Below are 22,884 nucleotides of genomic sequence, written 5' to 3' on the forward strand. Positions count from 1 at the left end.
CAGGCTCTCTATCAAGAATTAGAAAATACCCTATTGACACTTAAGCACTTAAGATTTCTTCCGTTCTGCTGAGGAATGATTTTGGCACTACCTCTCCCTCTTTCCCCTTCTTAAGGGCTGAAGGGGATGGAAAGGCAAAACACATTTCATAGGTTCTTCCCTTCGTTCAGAGGAAGAGAAGCGTCAGTGGACATCTTTCCTTTTCCTATCTTCAAACACCTGCCTTTGAGAATTAGCTAAACTCAGTCTTGCAGACAGCCAGAGATGAAACTTACAGTTTTATAACATGTATCATCTTCCCTATATTGCAAATATGTACATAAAAATGCACAAATACATGTGTCTGTCACAAACTGGGTGTCGCGCCTTGCAGAGAGCACTAAAATTTCAACATACCACACAACTTCACAAGTTCCACGTGCTGCTCTGATGAAACCTTTGCTGTGGACTTCCTCCAAAAAGTCAAATGTGCCAGATATCAAGCTCCTACTTAGAGTATTTTATACAAGTCCAGGATCATTCCTCCCCATCTTATTTCATTTTTTCTGTTTGCCTTTAAAAATGTTACCCAGCACCTAATAATCCTTTTATTCAGTCACAATATTCACAAAATTTGCAGTAAGTACCAAGACCAAAATGCAGAAAACATACCGTTTTATGCGTTAGAGCTATTCTGCCACTATACATTCATCTCCTCTAACAAGCTACCAGACAAAACTAGGGCATCAGGAACACTTCAAGTTATACCACCAGTGAAAATACATGAGGTCACAATTTACAAAGGATTTCTTGGAACAAGCTTAGTGGATAACAAGCATAAAAAAATCTGCATGCACAAACAGCCTTGATACCTGAAGAATAAACCAAAATGTAAATCTAGAAGCACTGATGCAAATATGGTGACAACAAACAGCTTAAGAAAGAGCATTCACAAATATAATCAGAAAACAATGCACAGTAAGTGCAACTCTCACAAGTCCTAGGTCTGAAATAAAAATCAAACTGAAGCCATGATGACTTCAAGAGACAGGAAGATGAAAATACAGGTTGTAATAAATGAATTTACAGTAAGCTGATCAGAGTGTCATCAGACAATAATCACTGTGTCAGACTACATGTTTCAACAACAATCCCTTGAAAGTAGAAACAGCTTTTGCTAACCAACATCTCAAGTATCTCATTATTTAACTGATGTCAAGAAAGGATCATGCACAGAAAGTACAGTGCAGCAGAACGTCCATCATTTCTGAATTTCAAACATCACTATAATACTGGAGTTATTTACTATTCCACCCTAGATCTTTCAGACTTAAAAGCAACAAAAATATTTATTAAAAGCATAATAGCAAGACTCTCATTTTATTCTTGTCACAGCAGCTAAGAGTGTTTGAGCATTTCTGCATCATTAGAAGTTTAAATATGTTGTTACACAAGTGGGGATGGGACACCAATGAAGAAAAATATTAAGAGGCCCAAAACCTCTTGAAAATCTTTGCTCCCAAAATCTCATAACCATAATCTCATTCAAGCTGAACTTTTTCCTGCATTTTTATTACTCTTGCCAGCACTCCCAATACTTCTAAGTCCCAATATTAAAACTAATCAAAAAACAAGGAGTACAATACTATTATAAAAAAAGATTAAGGCATCCCTGAAAGCATTCAATCAGCATTATATACAGGTACCTCAAGCAGTCTAACTCCAAGGCTTCTTCCACTGACGACAGAGACCCTCATACTGTACTGTCCCATATATTTTTAGATAGTCATAATGCAGCAAATCAAGAATTTTCTCTTCTGCTTCAGTGTCATATTTCCAGATGAGACTCTCTCTTCTCGAGGTTCTCAGGTAACCTACACCTCTACTCTCACATTTATCACGTTACCATTAATCTCTAAGAATCTGCAGTACTAATTTCATTCTGTAGCAAAAGCAATATTTGGGAATCCTTTCCCTAGAAGTACCCTTCTAGCTGGAATAATGAGACAGAAGATTTACTAAAACTAAAGGGAACTATGGTAAAACATAGTGTCGAAGTGCATTCTTACGAGGTAAGGATTTTTGGCCCAAAAACAAGATAACTTAAGAGGATAATGACTGAACCAACAATGATATAGCGTGGGGCACTATGGGTCAACCATTCATTGTCTTTTCTAGTATTAAGAACTATGGGAAATCCCATGAATATCAACAGACGTAATTTCAAAACAAACAACAGGAGGCAGTTGTTCACCTAGCAAACAGCAGGTCAGCCAAACTTCTTACCAAACGGGGTCATGGATAGAAAAACCGCTGACACGCGTTCACAAGGAGACTGTACAGGCTCTAATTAAAGAGATTGGCTAAAAATAGCATACAGGAACATTTCATCAAGTTCAAGAGATCCCCTGACCTCTAGACAGTCAAAAGCTAAGAGAATGCTCAGGGGAAAATATCCCAAGTACTTGTCCCGTTCTTCCTCTTCCCTGCACACCCACTTACCTACACTGCAGCAGCCTCTATCCCTGACCCAAACCACAACAGCTGTTCTCATGTTCTTACTACATTTTTCTATTTAATTGAATATTTTAACCATCCTAAAGGAAACACAGTTGTTTAGAAAAGGAAATAAAGCAAAATGTAAAGCTGCATCACACCACAAAAACCCAAAACTTCCCAACTTTATTTTAAAAAGATCACGGAATCGTGTAGCTTGGAGGGGGCCTCCAGAGGTCAAGTGCAACTTCCTGCTCAAAGCAGGTCCAGAGCTGGTTGCTCAGGACCTTGGCCATTCAAATCTGAGCATCTCCAAGGATGAATGTTCCAAATCCTCTCTGGAGGACAGCACTTCTCCTTCAATGCAAATGAAGTTTCCTCTTGTTTTCAAGTTGTCCATTGCCTCTCATCCTTCCGCTGTGTACTTCTTAGTGTACAACTTTGTTCTCTCTGCATCTTCCCATTAGACAACTGATCCCCTTTTAGCCTTCTCAAGGTTGAACAAGCTGTGGTCTCCCAAGCCTGCCCTCCTCCATCATGTGCTCCAGCCCTCTAACCATCTTGGCAGATCTCCACTGAACGGGCATCAGCACATCAACACCTTTCATCCTGTGGAATCCAAAACTGGAAACAGTGCTCCACGTGCAGTCCCAGAAGGATGGTGGAGGACAGGTAGAAATCACTTCTGTTTGTAACTGAAACTAATTAAACTCTCTGTTCTTCAACTTTCTGGCTATGTATTTCAATAAAGCTATCAGTGCCTTCCATGTAGGCATCTGTGCTATGGACTTTTATTCTTGACTAAAAAAAGCAGTAGGAGCTGCTTTACATGCCTTCAGAAGGTTAGAGAGCAGGATGAAGAACATGCCAGCAGGTAAGAGTATTCTTGCTACTTCTCCCATGCAAGGACCAGTCAACTGAGAACACCAGCTGATTGCTATAATGTTGGGTACCAGCCCAAGATTTGTCTCCAGTTGAAGAAAATGCTTTGCAGTTAAATTCATACAGTCCATGGTAAAACAGATCAGTGCATGCTTCTCAATCCAGGCAAACCTCTCTGGTAGATTCACAGACTAACAGTTTCAGATTAAAAATAAGATAAATACTGGGAAAACCTCCAGAAAATAATATTCTGGGACAGAAACACAGTCAACCTGCGTTCAAATAGAAAGGTAAAGGAGAAAGAAAACATGAATTTTCTGTAAGTAGAAAAGCAGAGATGAGGGTGGTGAGTTACTAGAACAGGCTTCCCAGAGGAGCTGTGGATGCCCCATTTCTAGGAGTGTTCAAGGCCAGGCTGGATGGGGCTTTGAGCAACCTGGGGTAGTGGAAGGTGTTCCTGCCCATGGAAGGTGGGTTGGAACGAGATGATCTTTAAAATGTTCTAATCCAAACCATTGTATGATTCAGTACATGGAATTTTATAACATAGATCACTAGTAAGGTAATCAAGAGCAACTAAACTACTTCAGATTTATTTTATAGAAGGATGGTCCAGATACAACATGCATGTCTAAGAAAAGAACCAGATGTCAGGACTATCTGTAACAGTAAAGAAAGATGACACTGTACTATCTATTTAGTCTTCTGAATAATCTCTCCTCCAAGAACAACAAATGTAAACTCTTCCCTGCTCCAACAGATGACATTAAGATTAGTAACACCTCAGAAGCACTGGACCAAGTCTTAAGAGCAAAAGCTGAAGTAATTGCTTTTGTGGCCCTTGAACACCAAGTGATTTGTGTTTATTTTCCATCAGCTGGTCTCTGCAAAAAGCCAAATCAGTAACTTGTCCAATAACTTTTCCTTGGCAACTCCAACTTCCAGTGTTCCCTTTTTGCCAGTTCTGTTCCCACTCTCAAGACACTTCATGTCTTCAAGAAGAGCTGAGAACGCTTTCTTCCCCTGCCTCAAAAAGCGAGCTACTTTTACATTAACTGAATGTTTCAGCTGTTTCTGTTTTGCCTTTTCTCCCTGTTCCCCTTAACCCTATCAAAATAGTCCAGGCACAGCAGTGCACAGGTGTGGTTAGATCCATCCCAACTCTAGTACTTGGTCATTTCACCTCTTTGCTTCCTTGTCCGAAGAACCTCCTGTGCTGCCACACAGATCACACCTCACCATTTTGACTGCCATAAGTACTTTTATTCATAACTACAAAGCTGTTTTAACATCTGTGATGTACCTATCTCACTTTATCTTCTAAAATACTGACAAAATAACATCCAGAACAAATATGATGAATGATATTCACATGCCTAAGGAATCTGATTATATAGGTTTTATAGAAAAACAGCAAGTTCTACAGTTGAAGACAGACCTCTGAACCAGAAATGGCAAATGGTTCCAGAAAACAGGAGTAAATAAAAGGTAGAAGATCTGGATAGTTTCTAGGAGGACTTTAGTTGCATCAGAGATGCAAGAAACTAGATGCAAAAATACCGAGAGCCCTCCCACCCACCCCCCAACAAACCCACACCAGTAAGCAGAAAGCAAGCAGAATTAATTAATTATTTGCTGATAAAGATTTCTGACGGGGTAAAAAGCACCTAGCTATCTCCACTTGTAAAAGTGTACATAATATCAGATGCCAGTATTATCACAGATTACTTAATGCCAAACTAAGTATCACCTGAAGTGAGACAAAGTAGTTTCGTATATGAGGAAGAGACTCCACTATTAAACCACAGTTTGAATCGGCTGAAACCACAGAACTTCTCTTTAGGGAAAACAAACCAAACCAACCAACCCCACAAAAACAAAAAAACCCCAAACAAACAAAAAAAACCCAACCAAGCAAACAAACCAACCACACAATCAAACCAACAAACACTAAAGAAAAAAAAACAACTACACACACAAAACAAAACAAACCCACACAACTGAAAAGTCAGTATTTTTAATATCTCAGTGTAAAGGAGCCATTCAACTCTCACAACTACTGGTTTTGCCAACAGTATTTACTCTTGAAACAGACACTTGGAAACAAGTGTTTACAAAGCAGTAACAATGGCAGGAAGCAGCAGATTTTGTAGTCAATTGCATTATCAAAATAAAAAGGACAGACCTGCCTTAATAGCAATGAAGCGCTGACAAATAACAGACATGGCGTGGGACAAGAAAAAGTGGAAAAGCCCAGATGCTTCCACTGAAGTACTATGTGTCAGGACATTCTAGCATAGTATTCAGTGAGATTTAAAACAATGGATAACACTACATTTTGTACGATTAAATACAAACTCTACATAAGCAATGAATCATAAGCTGAAGAACTTGATATGCATATTATTGTATACAGTGAAGGCTCCTAAAGCCCTGCACGCAGATAAAGCAGAGGTGAGTTTTAAGAGAGTTTGACACAAGCGGTTGTTTGGCAAGGAACAGAATTCAAAACAAGAAGTGCAGCTGCCTAGGCTGGGCTTTGCTGTTACTTGTAAGTGAACATCTTAAAGAGATGGCACAGCCTGGTTAGTCTTGAAGCGCCATCAGTAGTAAGTCTTCACCTAATCAAAGAACTCGATCAAAAGCACTTTTATTCAATACAGAAGGAAAATTTTCACTAGATGTAAAGACACTGCAAGCATCCTCTCCAGCTAGGAAAATACTTAATTTGGCTTGTAATCACCTGGTACTCACTTCATTCCAGAGCTATTAAGAAGCCTATAAGAAATAGCTACAGTTCCTTCCCCCTTTCTGATAGTACACAAAGACCATCACTTTTAAGAAGCACCCAAAGCAAGTGAATCCCAGGTCATATTCTAAGAAAAATTTTAGTTAAGGAAACAAAAAAGTAATGAAATATTTTAAACTAGTAAAACATTAGAACACTTCCATGGCAGAACCAGGAGCACTGTGGACTGATCAGGCCAGTAAGCAAAGAAGTTAAAGGCTGTATTTTTAAAAGGAGACACAGACTCAGCTTTATCTTGGTTGAACAGCTGGAAATTAAAAGGGTATGGCTGATTGCACAAGTCAAGTCACAGAATTCACTTGTTCCTTAGAACAATGTTGTTAAGCCTGCACCCAAACCCAGCAAACCAGAACACAAACAGCATTGCAACTGCCTCAAAAATGAAGCCAACTAATTTTGTAGAGATAAAAAATACACAACATTATCAGAAACAAACATTGAAACAACATATGTACACACTTTTGGCTAATATGTCTTCATGGCAGGCACATTTGGGGTCCGTTTCAATTTCTTGCAGTTACTAGTTTTTAGATGAATCACTAAAGTAATTTCTAAAATGATTACACTCCCATTTTAATTATATGAAATGCCTACTCAAATATTTTGCCGTTTGCACAATTACATGACAATTTAGCCACCTCCTTGTCAGATGTGATCTTATTCTCTTCTAGCATTGCTTTTTGTTTTGTTTAGTGTCATTCTTTCAGTCCCTCTTGCCCCTCTACATGTGAAGAGTTTGAACCTCAGTGCAACAGGTGAAGAAATTTGCAATCTAAAAGTAGTAGTCTTCTTTGGGTTTAAAATAAATCCACTTCCAGCACTGGTTTTGACATTTTATACAAATTATCACGGTGATTTCATTTTTGGAGGAAGGATTTTATTGTTGTTTTATCTCTTTTAAAAAAGCTTGACTTGCACTGAGCTGTCTTCACGCAGAGCTCTTGTGCCGTCAGCAAATTAACATGCTCTTGCATGTAACAGTGAGGGTTAGTTAGGTTATGTCTATTTAATTTTTAAAAATTCTTACACCATTTATTAATCTATTTATTTTTCATGGCTTTTTTTGATATGAAAGAAACCTAAGGTCTGCAATTACTTCAGTTTTAAGTAAGAAAGAACAGCCATCACCTCCCAGAAAAGCAAAATACAGGATACAATATTCAAGATTGAGTTTTAAAGAAGGTTCTGAAACTGGTATGTAGAAAAGCCAAGTGCAACCATCACCTTGAAAGGTGACTTAAGCACTTCAGAATAATCCTACTCCCCATCCCAGGAACAATCCTGTTTCTTACGCTCATCAACAGCCTAAAGCAGAGGAAAGAAGCCCTTTGTAGCTGATAGTTTATCTGCATTTGGTGGCCATTCTGAGAGTCACAGTGATTTTTATTACCCACTTTTTTTTTTCATTCCAGGAAGAAAAAACATCCATCATAAGTTACTGAAAATTTACTGTTCAAATCAGTGTTATATTTATTCAAAAAATAGGGATGAAGTATATAGATAGGTACAAGTAATAAGCATCACTTTTCATTTATTCCTACTACAAACGTATAGCATATGGATAGATGTATGACATTAACAACATAAACTCCTTAATACAAAGCTCATACCAGTAAGACCTGTGTATTTTACAACTTTTTGTAAGAAAACATTTGCTAAAACTGTTGTGTGACAGACGACAATCAGTTGTACAACACAATGCTGTAATCAAATGACACATCAATTTTTCCTGTATTATGGATTCCATTGAGTTTGAGTATGTAACAGCAACTCTCACACATTCTCTCCCCTTCACCAGACCTAATTAAAAAATTCCAAGAAAACATTGTTATGACTGAACACAGCAACCTACAATTTACCAGTTGTGGCCCATTGAGCTGTCAGTAACATTTTCCAAAGTCTAAACTCCTTTTATAAAAGCAGAATACCTTGAATACATTCAGTTTGAAAAAAAAGCTTAATGCAAATGGAAGTTCAAACCAAAATAATCCTGGCTAGACAACTAAATATTCTCAAATTGTGTCCTAAGCAACTTTGACACCTAAAACAACATACACTAAAATCCTCCTAATTTTATAGCTTGAGTTTCTCTTAATATCAAAAATACCCCAAACCCCCACACTCCAGGAACATTTGAAACCTATCAGTTAAGAATTACACTTAATCACCACTCCAAACCAGATGCACATAAGCACTAGAGTTAAGCTTCTCACAGCCTATTACAGTTTCCCAGTACCAAATATTTCCACAAAATAATTAAAAACTTGCTTGAATAAAGGCCACTGTCAGGTTCTCTTAAGGATCCTCACAATAATGCACAATACCTGACACTGCTTGTGAAGATTCCTAGTACTGCAAAACACTCCTCCTCCCAAACCAAACCAGAACATACCACTTGCTAACCATAACTCTTAAATACATCTCTAAACACAAAATACAACAATGTCTGAACAAACAGTACAGTCTGTAACGAGAGTTAAGTACAGATTTATCATTCAGCCTCTCAAAATTCCATGTTCATTTCATAATTCCATGTGCAGTGCATGTTTTACTGGCTGTGTGGGAATTTCTCAAGTTCAAAGTTAATCTCATGCCTTTTTGTTTCGTCGAGAGACAGTATTCAACGTTTCTTCAAGTCTTTCCATGGCTTCTGGGCATGCCTATGCTTTTAGTATCTCGGAAACCTATCCTGTCCCTTTTGGTATAGCTGTGACAAAAGAATAATGCTTATGTTATGTTTTCAGTTACGCTGTTTACATATGCATGTTTCCAGATTTGCTGTTTGTACACTGCATGTACACCAACAACAGTCATCCCCAAAAGCATAAAAACTGAATGTCCCAAGAGAAAATACAGACATATATGAAGCAACATTAAATAACTTAAAAACACTCAGCACTGCCCTCCCTTTTCTTTCGGATCATTGCTTTCTTAAAAGTGGAAAGAGATGAAGGAAGAACCCAAAGCAATGTGCAGCACTGGGACCACTCACATATTCCAGTGTGAACTTCAAAATCAGATTATGAAGTTTCTTGCTAGTGAAATAGTACTTTCATATTTCATAACACTATCCCTACTTAGAGCAGAATGTACCAAACAAGAACAAAACAAATGCCCAGACTGCATACCCTCCCCCTAAATATTTAATATTTCAGAGCTATCTTATTATATGATAAATACAGTGATTAATATTTAAACCTTCCAGCCAGCATTAGCAATGGTTCACAGATAAGCTGGCTCTGTAATATGCAAAAGATGTCACCATCAGATTTCTTGATACGGAATTTTTTTAACGACAAAAATTTTTACTATCTTATCGGCCTCAAGAATAAATAAAAAACAAATCAAATAAAGAAAATGAAAGCATAAAATTTAACACATGGCAGGATGAAAGTAACAATAAATTTTGAAATGCTATGCTGTACAGTGAACAAGATTAGACATGGCACAGGTACACGGCCAACGTGTGTTCAGTTAGAACATTCTCACAGCAATGTCCAATATGTGCGCTCTGCACATTTTTGAATGTTTCAACTGCATACAAGCGAGTTTTTGTATCTAAAACATCACTTAAGGACCAGTAAGCTTGTGCATCAGGCTTGCTACTAATATACTCCTAAGTGACACAAGTGATACACCCATTAGAAAGAAAAAATTAACGTAAAATGCAACTGCAATGATATTTTCATTAGTAACAAATATGTATTGCTATTACAGCAACATCAAAAAAAGCCAGTACTAAAAGGTCCATTCTGGTTGGCTTGCCCTCCCTGGCATTAATTTCATTTTTAGAAGTAGTTGTTACTTAAGACTTCCAATGAAAAGTAAAGCTATGTTATGAATAACAAGGTAAATCTGAGTATTAATGTTTAATTTTAATTTATAGGTAAAGTAGTAATTACCTGCTTGTATTCACCAACGCAGTTCTGACAGCAGAATCTTTTCTGCTGACCATCGATAGTGAGAATATTGTTTCCAGCTCCTTTACTGGGCAAATACTCCCCACAATGCTCGCAGCAATTCATTATTAAACCATTTGCCATCCTGTATTTATTGAAGCAATGGTCACTGCACAGCTTATGAGTCATATTTTTAAAGCTAACTTCATGACGAATCTAAAAAATAAAAATAAAAAATAAAGCATCACCACACTAGCACAAAGTTTCATGAAACTACTAGACAAGCTACAAGTCTTAAATTCAAATATTAGAGCTAAAACGCGATTTTTACTAGCTCACTATCCAAGAACAGAGATGCTCTAAATGACCGTGAAATACAGAAACAGAAATTGGTAGTTCTGCTTTCTTTGAAGTTCTAGAAAAAAATCCTGGACCCATTTGTTCTTGTAGCCTACAAGCAAAGCTCACAGGGAAGGATGTAATAATTGCATATTACAGCAGAAGGTCAATTTATACAATTTCATAAAGTACTCAGTTTGCAGGCTAACAGCATGGCATATAAAGACTGGCCAGGCACATATGCTGTGTAAAGTAGTAGCCTGAACTTTGGAGGCCTCAGTAACGCCATCAAGATTAAAATTAATACATAAATGAGAATTTAAAATCACGTATATTGTACATATCTCTAAAAAATTTGCATAATTTTTCAACATATACAATAAAAATAATTAATACAGTAAATCTTGACCTTTTTAAACAGCAATTATTCTACATGGGAGATCTGGGTTAAAAATACATGATCCTATGCTTAATAAAGGTGTTGACAGTAGCTACAAGACAGCACAAAAAGTTTCCAAAGAGATGAATGTATTTGAATTCTTTATTCATTCAGTTGCTCTTCATTAATATTATGCCTGAACGTCTTAATATCTCACAGCATATGAAAAAACTGAATCCTATTTTAAATTTCCTCATTTTCAGTTGTTTCACTTCAGAATATGTTATTAATATTATTACTGAGAAAGAGAAAAAACAGTCAACCAGACCTCAGTTAGTTTACCACAGATAGTGCATCTTGATTTATTCAAAACTCCTTTTGAGGGATTCTGTTTATCTTCATAGAAGGATAAACATGATGTGCTGCAAAATTCCTGGAAAGACTCACTTGAATCAACTTGAGCAACAATGGTACCTTTCATTGTTGTTATATCTCTGAAAGACAAAAACCAATGCTCTAGTATGCTTGTGTATAAATACATATGTGTATTTAAACAGGAACAAATAAGATTTATTTTTGCTTTTAATGCTTACATTTCAAACTGGTTTTGTGGGTGTACAGTTTTTAGTCACATTAAAAAGTTTAAGAGCATTTTCGCAACTACTGTACATACTGCAATAACAATGTCTTTCCTGTGTAAAAATTTGCTTTTTCTTTAGATTGGGTCTACTTTTTTCCCATTATATTGTTCTAGAACTAAGTGATGTTAATGCATCATTAGATAACAGCTGTGGAAAAAACAATCTGACACTAAAAAAATAACACAGCAAATTTAAACTAGCTGTTTTGCAACTTCACATAAAAGCTATACTTAGAGTTTCATATGAAAAATTTATATTTACAGTAACAGGCAAGAAAGTATTTTTATTTGCATATAAGTCCACCACTTCCAGTGTTAATCTCCGCATCGGATGAGGAAAGAACATTGTTTTCTCATAACCAAAAAGCTTAAAACTCTACCACAAACTTGCCTAGGAGTTTTATAATTTAAAATTTTTTTAAAAGTTAATTCCATCATTACTTTAAAGTTGCAAAGCACCTGAACAGTTCATGCAGTTGCCCACAAAAATTCACCCATTTATTAAATTAATCAACCATCAATAAAATTAATTTGAAAGAAAAAAAAGCTTCTTCTAGCCAAACTGACACTGTTTTTCACTGAAGCTAATTCTAGACTTCCTCAGCCTTCAACTGTATGCTGTGCACACTGCAAACTTAGCAAACTCACTCACACCATACTTGAGAGTGCACCTTTGTAATCAGGTCTCCCAAACTTCTAAGGTCATTTCTAAGGCAGTTTCAGTCTTGATTCCAAACTATCACATACCATAAATTAGAAACAGTAAGGAGAATAAAAGCCTCCCACTTTGCCCTCTAAGCAAAAAAACCTATTCTTGACATACAGGGAATGCTGTTGGGCAGAATAAATAAAAAAATTGACTGGGCACATCTGAATCTCTATTGACATCACAGCAGATCACCCGTTGGAAAAGACGTGCCCCTGACACTCAGATGGAGGAGCCCTAGAACTAAGATGTGTGGAAAACACTGGAAAAATGCTGTATGCTTCCCTAGACAGGCTCCCTTGAAAATAAACACGTACTGTCCCCAGATAATAACAATAATGAGCCTGCCTGCTTCCAGTACAAGAAAGTCAGCAGATTTTGGGTTGCCCTTTGGCAAGCAAGTCCGAGATTTGTGTTGGAGGGTGTTATCACTTCTGTTCTGCAAAACAAAGCCAGAGCTCCTGCCCTGAGGAGCTTACAAGCTTCTGGCTGGATTCCACCAGGACTTACAGACACTACCAACTTGTATCAAAGGACACAGTGCGAAGTCAAAAAAAGTAACACAAGTCAATAAAAATTGAAAACATTGTGGAGAATGCCAGATATTTCCTACACTTCTAATAATTCCTACGCTACTGATGTAGTTACAAGGATTCAGAATAGTCCTAGAAAAGTGGTTTACGACAAAATATGTAAGAATTCTGACTTTTCAGATGGGGTTATACGCTTTTTTTTTTTAACAAAAGTTATTGCAGGCTTCACTTGGTTTCTGCTTAAAGAAATTTACATATTTAAAGACAAATCTGAGCATTACAATCGAAAGTCTGATCTATGACGTATCATCTACTATAACCTATCCAAGCTACATTCAAGACATCCTGGATTTTGCTAGAGGTTCATTATCCTTTCACTGAACTGAAATCTGACAATATTATGTCTGCTTGAGTAGGAAGAGAATGCAGGAGCAAGTATGGAGCAAAGAGTACCTGGTTTGATACCACCAGGTAGCAAAAATTTGGTAATAAAGCAAAAAAAAGCTGGATAAGATTGGGCTTCACAACATAGCCATGCTAGAGGGGAACAATTTCACACATATATTGTCTTCGATTTAACTGTGATTGAGTGAGCAACTGCATACCAGTGAAAGAGCAATGACCAACATCACCTCAAAAACTATCAAAGGTGACTTCACAGGGGTTCTCTGGAGATCAAATACACTAAATAAACTATTCTAAGTACCTCCAAAAGCTAGAAATAAAGTATTTCCCTCATCGTTTAAAAATAAAGCCTTTTCATTTAGGGCAGTTTGGTATACAGCCTCTTAGAATAGAGAGCATGTCTCCAAAGTTGGAAACCAGCACAGATTTAGCCATGAGTGTTCAAGACTTCAGGAAGAAGTAAAAAAGATTAATCTTCATCTTTATATATATTAAATCTAGCTGAATATGGTAGTCACCAAATTACTTCTAAAAAAAATACCATATAAATACATACGAGCCAACAAAAACACTACAAAGTGGTTTTAACTAGCTCTGTAGAGGCAATGGTTGAAATAATTTGAGCTTTTACACGTATTTTTTTAAAGCTAAAACATGTTAAATCTGCTAGGTTTTCAGTGTACTAAGTGTACACATAGGATATCAATACTTCCTATGTATTTTTACTGAGTCTCAAGAAAAAAAAAAAAGATAGATCAGTAGCTCACATGTGAATACAAGCCATTAATCCACCACACCACCTACTTTTTCACTAGTTATAAATGTGTCATTAAGCAAAGACCACCTTCTCCAAAATATATATATATTAATGAAAGAATTCTTTACTGCAAGCCTTCTTTAGCTCAGCAAGAATTCATCATTAACCTGTGTCACTGCAAGGAGCACTGGACTAAGACTGAACTGAAAAAAAACAAAACAAAATTAGCTTTCAAGGAAACAACCTACCATACTTGATATTCAAAAGCTTGTGGACTTTTTGCTACAGCAGATGTGGTGAATTCAACATTTCCAAACAACATTCAAGTGACACTATATAAAGTACTTGCATAGACAGATTTTATATCATTAATGTAGCAATTCTGATATATGCATGAGAATTTCAAGTACTTACTTTCTGCACATAACACAAAGTTTCTTTGGAGTGGGTTTGTGTGAGAACGATGAGAGGCAGGCAGTAGAACAAAAGAGGTGAGCTGATCCTTTTCGCTGATATGCAGTCTGTCCCTTTTGTAAAGGCTTTTTGCAGTTTGCACAGGTGACCTTAACCTGTTTACAAGGCTGCTGCTGGGCAGAAGGCTGGAAAATCTGTTTAGGAAGTGATGCTACAGGTGACAAGGAATCCACACCTGGTTGCTTCTGATTCCTAGGGAAGGAAGCTGACTGGGATATCCAAGAATCTTCAAGACAAAAACAAACAAACATAAAACTGAATGAACAGACAAGTACACGACCATAAAATATTTTTTCTGTTGGAACTGACAATTAACAAGAGAAATGTAATATTTTAGAAATTCAGGTTTAAAGTAAAATGCTGTTTGATGGTACCACTCTCCATTGTTACAAAGCTTCAGAACATGAGCAAGTGTCAGGATGATCCCATCCTACATCTAGTGACAAGTTTTGCAGATCTCAATTCACTTGCACTGGATTTGCAAACAGGCAATTTTATCTTGAGACAAAACTGCAATTATCAACTGCAATAAAGAAAAAAGAGAGACCAAGAGAAAATATGGAATCTCTAAACTAAGGTTTGAAATATAAACTCTGTAAATTATTAATTTTAGATTTTCATTAGTTATTTTATAGTAAAGCTTTTAACAAGCATCTGTAAGAGTTCACGTGTCCACCCTCTGCGTTAAACCCCAGAGCTGGGGCTCCCCACACCAGTTTCCTAGTCTAGCCTGCAGCTGTTCTGCAGTTAGGGCAAAGCACAGTGGGTCCACATCTGGGATCTGCATCTATGTCACTGGCTCTGAAGGAGTTCTTGTTTTTCTCAATAACCTTTTCAATGCAGTGAAATACCACTTAATATGCAAACTGGCAAAGTCATGAGTGTTCCAAGTCTTCCTCAGTAGAAATCAATGAACCTAGAAAATAATACTTCATTAAGATCTGGCAGTACATGAATCCATGCCCCTGTGTTCCAGACTCCACTAGTCTTCCATCCATGTGTATTTCTGGACAACAGACTACTATGGAACCAAGTCATATTTGCCCAATCTTTTGTAGCATAACAAGCTACAGAGTAATGTGCATAACAAGAACTTAAACAATTTTTTTTCTACAACAGAAATACATCTAGAAAGATCACATGCCTTGTTAAATTACATGTTTGCTGTCTTGGTTTGGAGCAGAATATACAGCTCTGAGGGAAAAAGGCCCCCCAATAAAATATAGTTTCTAGGCTTTTCTACAGAATCCATGCTTTTACTTTAAATAATTATCATTGGATATTAGGAATACTGAGCTTCTGAAGAATGTCAAGAATGGTAAGTTACTTATCCATGAAAACCTGAATAGGCACTTCTTTCCCTTACAAAAAACATATACACATACATTTTCAACAGCATGTGTCAGTTACCCCAAAACAGTGTCGCAGCACTTGGGACTTACCTTTCAAGCTTTTTATTTCCAGCATCTACAACAGTCCTTCACTGTTACTTACTGAACAGTAAACATCTGCAGAAATATGACTGTATTGGGTAGCACTTTACTACCACTTTTAAGTAAAGAGTAAACACAGCATTTACTGTAACTAAACAAAAATACTAAAACCTTCAATGTCTTAGTGAAGTAACTGGGTATATTCCTCGAGTGTTATTACAACTAGTATTAATGACTAAATATAAGAAAGATTATTTCAAATTCTATCACTCCAGATAACAAAAAAAACCCCTAACCTCTAGACTTCAGCAACTGCCCATACCTTATTCAAAAGGGATATTATCTTGGTGCATAATCATCAATTAAATCCTCTCTTTCCCCTATACAGTTTTATTAACAATATATTCTGCTGCATAGCTTTAAACTTAATTTCAGGAACAAAGTTCCAAGAAACCTTGTTACAGGAACAAACAATGCACATTCCTTAGCAAGCAAAAGATCATTTTCCAGTGTGACTTAGTAGCTGTCAAGGATATTCTATTCCTCAGACATGTCAGTGAAGCTGAAAATTTACCCATTGTAACACTTGAGGCTAAATAGAAGAGCTGGAACAAAGAGGCGAGGGGAAGAGGGAAAAGCAGCAGAACAAAACACATTCCTCTTTAAACCATTGAAGAAGTCTACCTCTGAAGGCACGAGTATCCATACTGATGAACCATGTTACCACGTTGCTTAAGTTAAAACTTATTTGAGTGCCCTCTGTACTATTATGTCTACTACCTCGGGTACATTTATATTCTGGTAGCACCTTAACACCCCAAAATAAGCTGAGATTTTCATCTTTTGTTGTATGTTGCAAGTGGGAGCACACTGAAACTTCTACCATGACCTCCCAGTAACTCATTAAGATTATTTCAATATTTCTTTAGCATCTTAAGGCTTCAGACAGCATCCCTTAACTGACATTTTGTTGCATTTCTCTTTCCACAAATATACCACGAGGACATCTAAAGATCATCTTGCTTTTCCATTTTTGCTTTTACTTCTTCCACATCACACCTTCATAGATATTAATTTTTATGTTTTCTTCACATCTCACCTTTTAACTATGTTACCTCCGTCACTTTACATTCTCCGCAAAATGTGTAAAGTCTGTTTTTCATGTCCTTGAATTGAAGTGGATCACGCTTTCTTAGTTGACTCCTGATGAGTTTCCACACCTCACTGCCCCCATGTCTTCATCCTTCATTTTCCTACCTGCCATTCTATAATGGCCAAGTTTGAAACTGTACAGTTTCACATTCAATTTCCTCTTACTATAATGGCTGTTCAGGGTGTTCCTGTTCTTTCTCACTCACTCCTGCTGTAAAATTATTCTTTACTCTCATATGCACCAGTACATTTATTTGTGGAGCCATCTTGCAAAAATGGCTCAATGAAATTATGTTTTTCAAAAAAAAAAAGCTTAAAAAAAATTGTATCAGCACAACTTCAAGCAGAAGTGAGGAGAAAGACAGTTAACGGTTTTAAAGAGGTATGCAGCTCTTGAAACATATTCAGCTACATCTACATTAACAACCTGGTTCAGATCACAATAATTCTGAATAGAATCCTCAGTTTACTAGGTGTCTTTGGAGCAGTTCTGATGCACAAAGCCTAGATTCCATTCAGGAAAACAAAACCTAAGTTCCAGATCAAGGGCACTTGAAACACACTACATGGACTTCGGTTCATGAAGTTCACACCAGCCCACTTCTCAAGCCTGTCAAGGGCTGTCTGGATGGCACCCCTTCCCTTCAGCATGTCAACTGCTCCACACAGCTTGGTGTCATCTGCAAACTTGCCCAGGGTGCACTCAATCCTACTGTCCATGTCGCCAACGAAAATACTAAGCAGCACCACTCCCAATACTAACACCTGAGGAATGCCATTCATCACTGGTCTGCACTTGGACATTGAGCCATTGACTGCAACTCTTCAAGTGCGACCATCCAGTAAATCTCTTATCCACCAAGTGATCCATCCATGACTAACACTGATGTAGAAATCTTCCAAACCACATACAGAATCATAGAATCATCTACATTGGAAAAAGACATTTAAGACCATCAAATCCAGCCATTAACCTAGCACTACCAAGTCCACCACTAAACCATAACCCTAAGCACCACATCTATATGCCTTTTAAACACCTCCAGGGATGATGACTCCATCACTTCCCTGGGCAGCCTGTTCCAAGGCCTGACAACCCTTTCTGTATATCCAAGTTAAACCTTCCCTGGCGCAACTTGAAGTCACTTCCTCGTCCTGTTGCTTGTTACTTGGAAGAACAGACTGAAAGCCTCCACACTACAACCTCCTTCTAGGTAGCTGTAGACAGCAGTAAGGTCTCCCCTCAGCCTCCTTTTCTCCAGGCTGAACAGCCCCAGTTCCCTCAGCTGCTTCTCATCACACTTATGCTCCAGAGCCCTCACCAGCTTCGTTGCCCTTCTCTGAACTCTCTCCAGCACCTCAATGTCTTTCCTGCAGTGAGGGGCCCAAAACTGAACACAGGATTTGAGGTGCAGCCTCACCAGTGCTGAGTACAGGGGGACGATCACTGCCCTGGTCCTGCTGGCCACACTACTTCTGATACAAATACATGTATGTGCCAGAACCCAGCTATCAGCAATTTTGATCTACTATTTTTTCTAATAAGGTGTAGATGTCACATGTCCTAATTCTTCTGTCATTAGGGAAAGAAAAAAGTACCAGGAAACAATACATGTTTACATCTTCAAGGCTTCAAAATCCTCTGCATAGGAAGCAAACATGAGTAACAGGTCTTGTCTAAGATGCACGCAAGAATATCTTTAGGTAATGGACTAGTTCAGAGATTCGCAAAACTGTTTTGTAAATGGATGTATTAAGTCCTTATGCAAAATTTTGACACTGAACAAATGCTAACTAGCATATCCTAAAGAAAGTTCTGGTATCTGAAAATGAAGCTTGTTATCCAACTTCTTAGATCCTATCTCTGAACTACAAGCAGTGCTTTTCAACCCAGGATCTTCAAATTACGTAAATCAAAGCATTTTTATCATCAGTAGGCTTAAATTAACTAAGCAGGAGTCTCCACCTCCATAGGAAATATTTTAGAAACCTGGAAGTCAGAACAGATGGAACACCTCTGATCTAGAAAAGAATAAAGTTTCTAAGAGAAGGGTTAATGCTTAGTGACAAGATTTTCCAAAAGGAGGTAAGTTCCAATGAAAAAGAACAAAACTAAAACTTGTATCTTGAATACATTTCCTTTACATCTTTTTAAGTAGAAAACCCTGTAAATGAGGCACCTACCGTGTTTCAGGCCACTACAGCCGTCTTCCCTCTTTCCTCCTCTTCTTTCTTCTCACATTCTTGGTCATTTTCCTAATACCTCTCTTGTTTGGCATTTTTCTCCTTGCCTTTTACCTGTGGCAGTCCTTCCTGCTTCCTTTGGAACCTACCACTCTTTATTTTTCACATATCAAGACCATAGCCATAAAAAATTCCTATATATGTACACCTTGAAACACATCTTTCATATTCACTATTTTGAAATCAGTTTCAAGATTAACACAAAAAACCTCACAACCTAACATCCAACTTAAAGCTTAGTTTCATACTGCCATGTCCATAATACAATATGACAGGTATTAACACTTGTGCAGAGACACATTCGGTAACATGACCAAATTGAAGAACTGTGCTATTTAAATATTCATTGAAAAACAGGTTAAAAAAAAGTGTATTTTAATTAGTATATGAGCAAATTAAGAAATTGTGCATTAAAAAAGGTCTATTGCACCTAGATTCTGTTTTAAATTTTCCTTTTAAAATGACTGTAACTAGTCTGAAGTCAAACCTGTAGCAAAAGTGATAATTTGGCTTTTTCCTCAACTTCCAGCCTAACAGGGCAGCAGAGTACCAGTATATGGGGGAACTTAAAGGTTTTACATTACTTATGTGAAGTAATTAAGCTTGAATTCTGTAGAATAGCAACTCAGAAGATCATTCATGGCTGTCCCATTTGGCTTTTAGCAATACCTATTTACTTGCTAAATCGGGAGACAATATACTGCTATTTACACAGAGATATAAAACAAGACCAGCCAATTCAAACTAATATTGTATGATATAAATACATATTAACACAGGCAACTAATAGCAAGTATAAAGTGTGTATAATTTACTGCAGGAATATGCAAGTCCTCATAAACTTGGGCCCCATTTTGTTAAGCGTTGTAAATATTGAGAATTGCTCAATATGCAAAGAATTATGAAAGCTAGCTACTTACAACTTGGTATCAGACTTTCAAATCAATTTTTTCCACATGTCAAATGATATTCAGATGGCAAGACAACAGATCAGTAAAATAATACTTAAGTAACTTTGATGCGTTATACTAGTCATAGAACTCCACAAAAAAGTACAAAAGTTAGAGAGATATACTGACCTTTACTTATGTCAATTAAAAAAGTACACTTAAGTAATAAAGCAAGCTTTGCTTTAGATACAAATACTTGTGTCTCAAAACATCAGAATGTAGAACTAACTGCTAAACTGTATAGTTTACCTACTTAACATATCACGTCACTAAGCATATTTTATTCTGGAGTCACAGATAAGGTTGTGATGGGGATGAGGGGAACCAAGATCTTGCATTCGAATCAGGCTAAAAAACTAAGCAGTGCGATTGCCAAACATTTTAGTCAAACATTCTATTACTTATTTTCAGCTTTTAAGGAAATATTCAGAATTGCAACTTACCAGGATTATGATGAGTCCCAGATTCTCCGTTTTGAAATACATCTCCAGCCACGTTCATTCTACCAGGATTGAAAGGTCCTACACCAGTCTTGGTCTGTGAAGTCAAAGATGGGGTGTATGTTTGCATATTAACACCAAAACTACTTGACTGCAGTCCGTTAGATACATCTCCCAAGTTGGCATTCTGCAGTGATGTTACATGTGTAATCATTAAGTTCATGTCACGCCCTTCAGCATTTTCTAAATGACCATCACTCACAGAGCTCATAGCACCTGTTTCTAATGTAGTAACATTAGCAATCTGAATTTCAGAGTCTGGTTCTGTGGTTATACCACTATTACCTATTCCTGAATTTACCTTACTTCTTGAAAAACTGGAAGCTGAGAATTCCATATCGTTGGTTCTATTTTTACATTCTGGAAGTCTTCGCTCATTAAAACTGGAAGCATTCTTCTCTTGTCCTTGATTTGTTTCAACATCTTCTTCATCATCAATAATAATAGTTTCACTTATACTCCCTTTTTGAGAATTTAAGTCTTTTGGAGGAGGAAGCATTTTGCAATCATTGCCTTGAAGTTCTTCATTTTTTGACGATGTAAATGCAGTGTTCCTTTGATCTGCTATCAGTGACGCAGAATTTTGAGGAGGTTGTACTGGTTCAATGAAAACTACATCATCGTCATCTTCTATAGGCGAGCTTTGGAATTTACTAGGTCTAGAAACTAAAGAACTTGGGGGACCTCCAAATGTATTTCCTACATTTGCAAGACCTGCTGCCATGGTGGTATTCCCTAGTAGACCAGGAGTATGTTCAGACAGTTCTAATCCTCCAAGAGGACTCCTGTCCATTCCAGATCTGTTGTTCAAAGAAAAATAAAGCAAGAAAAAACACACCCAGCTTCAGAGTAAGGTACAACTTTCCAGTAACAGTCCTTAAAAATAACTACAGAATTAATAGTTTCAGCTTTTGCTTTGTTTCCTGAGATCATATAAAGGAAAAAAAGTTTCTCTATGCCCTTCCTTGAATGTCTTAACATTCGTGTACTTTCTAATCCTATACCAACAAAAGAATACTGCCATCGCCAACATTTCCCACACAAAAGTTACACATTATTATTTTTGCCAATACATACACACACACACAGAAAATAGAATTTTTGATGGCATTTATTACATGATTCTGATTTCTCAGTCTCTTTCCTACCCACCTATGCACACAAAGATCCTGCAACATTGCTTTTGCTAGACTGCAAAGCAAGATCAAAAGTTAGACATGCAGAAAGAAAATCTGAATTCCTATTGAATTTCACTCCTATTAGAAATGTTAGTTTTAATATCAGTACATTTATAGAAGTGCATATCCAAATGCCTAGCAAAAAAAACCCCAAACAAAACAAACAAACAAAAACCCCCACCAAACACACACACACACAAAATCCCAAAAAGCAACATCATTTTGCATATTAAAAACTGTGAAATTCAACTGATTCTCCCCAAAGTCCACATTGCCCAAACTCCTTAAGTGGCCTCAATGTAACTGGAACACAGAAGTAAAAGAGAGATGGAACTGCTGCACATGGTGAGAATAGATACATCACTGAGCAGGAGAAGGTGCACAGCAACCTCTCATTTCTAGCCACTACCAGAGGCAGCTCTTTTGAGGTCCTGACTTACTGCCTCATGTTTCACTGTAGCTTTCAAGAACTTTTATTTCTTTTCTTTTTAACACCAAGCAATGCTTCTTTGGTCTCCTTCCCAACAGCTAGTTTGCCTGGGGGTTTCTGTTTGCTTTTAATAATTGTTTGGCAAATCTGTTGTTTATCATTGTCAACTCTACCATTAATTTAAAAAAAAAAAAAAAAAAAAAAAAAAAAAAAAAAAAAAATCAAATCACAGAAGGCAATCTGGACATATTTCTGTACCTGTAATTCCAAACCAGTGCTCAAGGACCTACAATCTCTCTAAAACACATCTCTACTAAAAATTAAATTGATCTTGATATACACAAGAAAAACAGATATAATTATATGAAAGTTTGGGTATGTCTTGGAGTATAAATTCATGTGACGTCACTGAACTTTTGTGGGATGCTACAAGTAGCTTTCTGTGCTTTTTTATAAATCTTTTATAAAGGAAGGTAAATAGAGGAAGCAGAAATATCCGGCTCATCAATACTTACCCATCCAGAAATCCACTGCAATCTGTTTACCTTAATAAGTTGCTCCAAAAGCTTTTATTTTCTTTCCTGTGGGGAACACTCTCTTCTCATATCACCTTGCTGCCCTCCACAAAAGCAGTGTGTTCTGAAACCAAGTTAAAACAAAGATTAGATATCCACAACAGTTTCTCCACCTCAAGCTTTT

The 22,884-nt window shown here is 37.1% G+C and overlaps 1 protein-coding gene across 2 annotated transcripts in view; it reads right to left on the minus strand.

Moving 5' to 3' along the window:
• The window catches only part of ZMYM2 (zinc finger MYM-type containing 2), a 70,252-nt gene extending 47,657 nt beyond the window's left edge, over positions 1 to 22,595 (minus strand). Inside the window, exons 1-6 of one of the 2 annotated variants that reach the window (XM_080345629.1) lie at positions 21,730 to 22,595; positions 20,879 to 21,377; positions 20,521 to 20,614; positions 14,239 to 14,524; positions 11,112 to 11,277; positions 10,069 to 10,281 (exon numbers count right to left, since the gene is read on the minus strand). In XM_080345629.1, the coding sequence (XP_080201755.1) occupies positions 10,069 to 10,281; positions 11,112 to 11,277; positions 14,239 to 14,524; positions 20,521 to 20,614; positions 20,879 to 21,377; positions 21,730 to 21,755 (1,284 nt within the window). In that variant the 5' untranslated portion in view covers positions 21,756 to 22,595. Of the gene's footprint in view, positions 1 to 10,068; positions 10,282 to 11,111; positions 11,278 to 14,238; positions 14,525 to 20,520; positions 21,378 to 21,729 lie in introns of those variants that run through there. The other variant, XM_080345628.1, reaches the window with a different exon arrangement.
• Positions 22,596 to 22,884: the final 289 nt, after the last annotated feature.

This window comes from Nesoenas mayeri (genome assembly GCF_963082525.1).
Source record: "Nesoenas mayeri genome assembly, chromosome: 1".
Lineage (NCBI taxonomy): Eukaryota > Metazoa > Chordata > Aves > Columbiformes > Columbidae > Nesoenas > Nesoenas mayeri.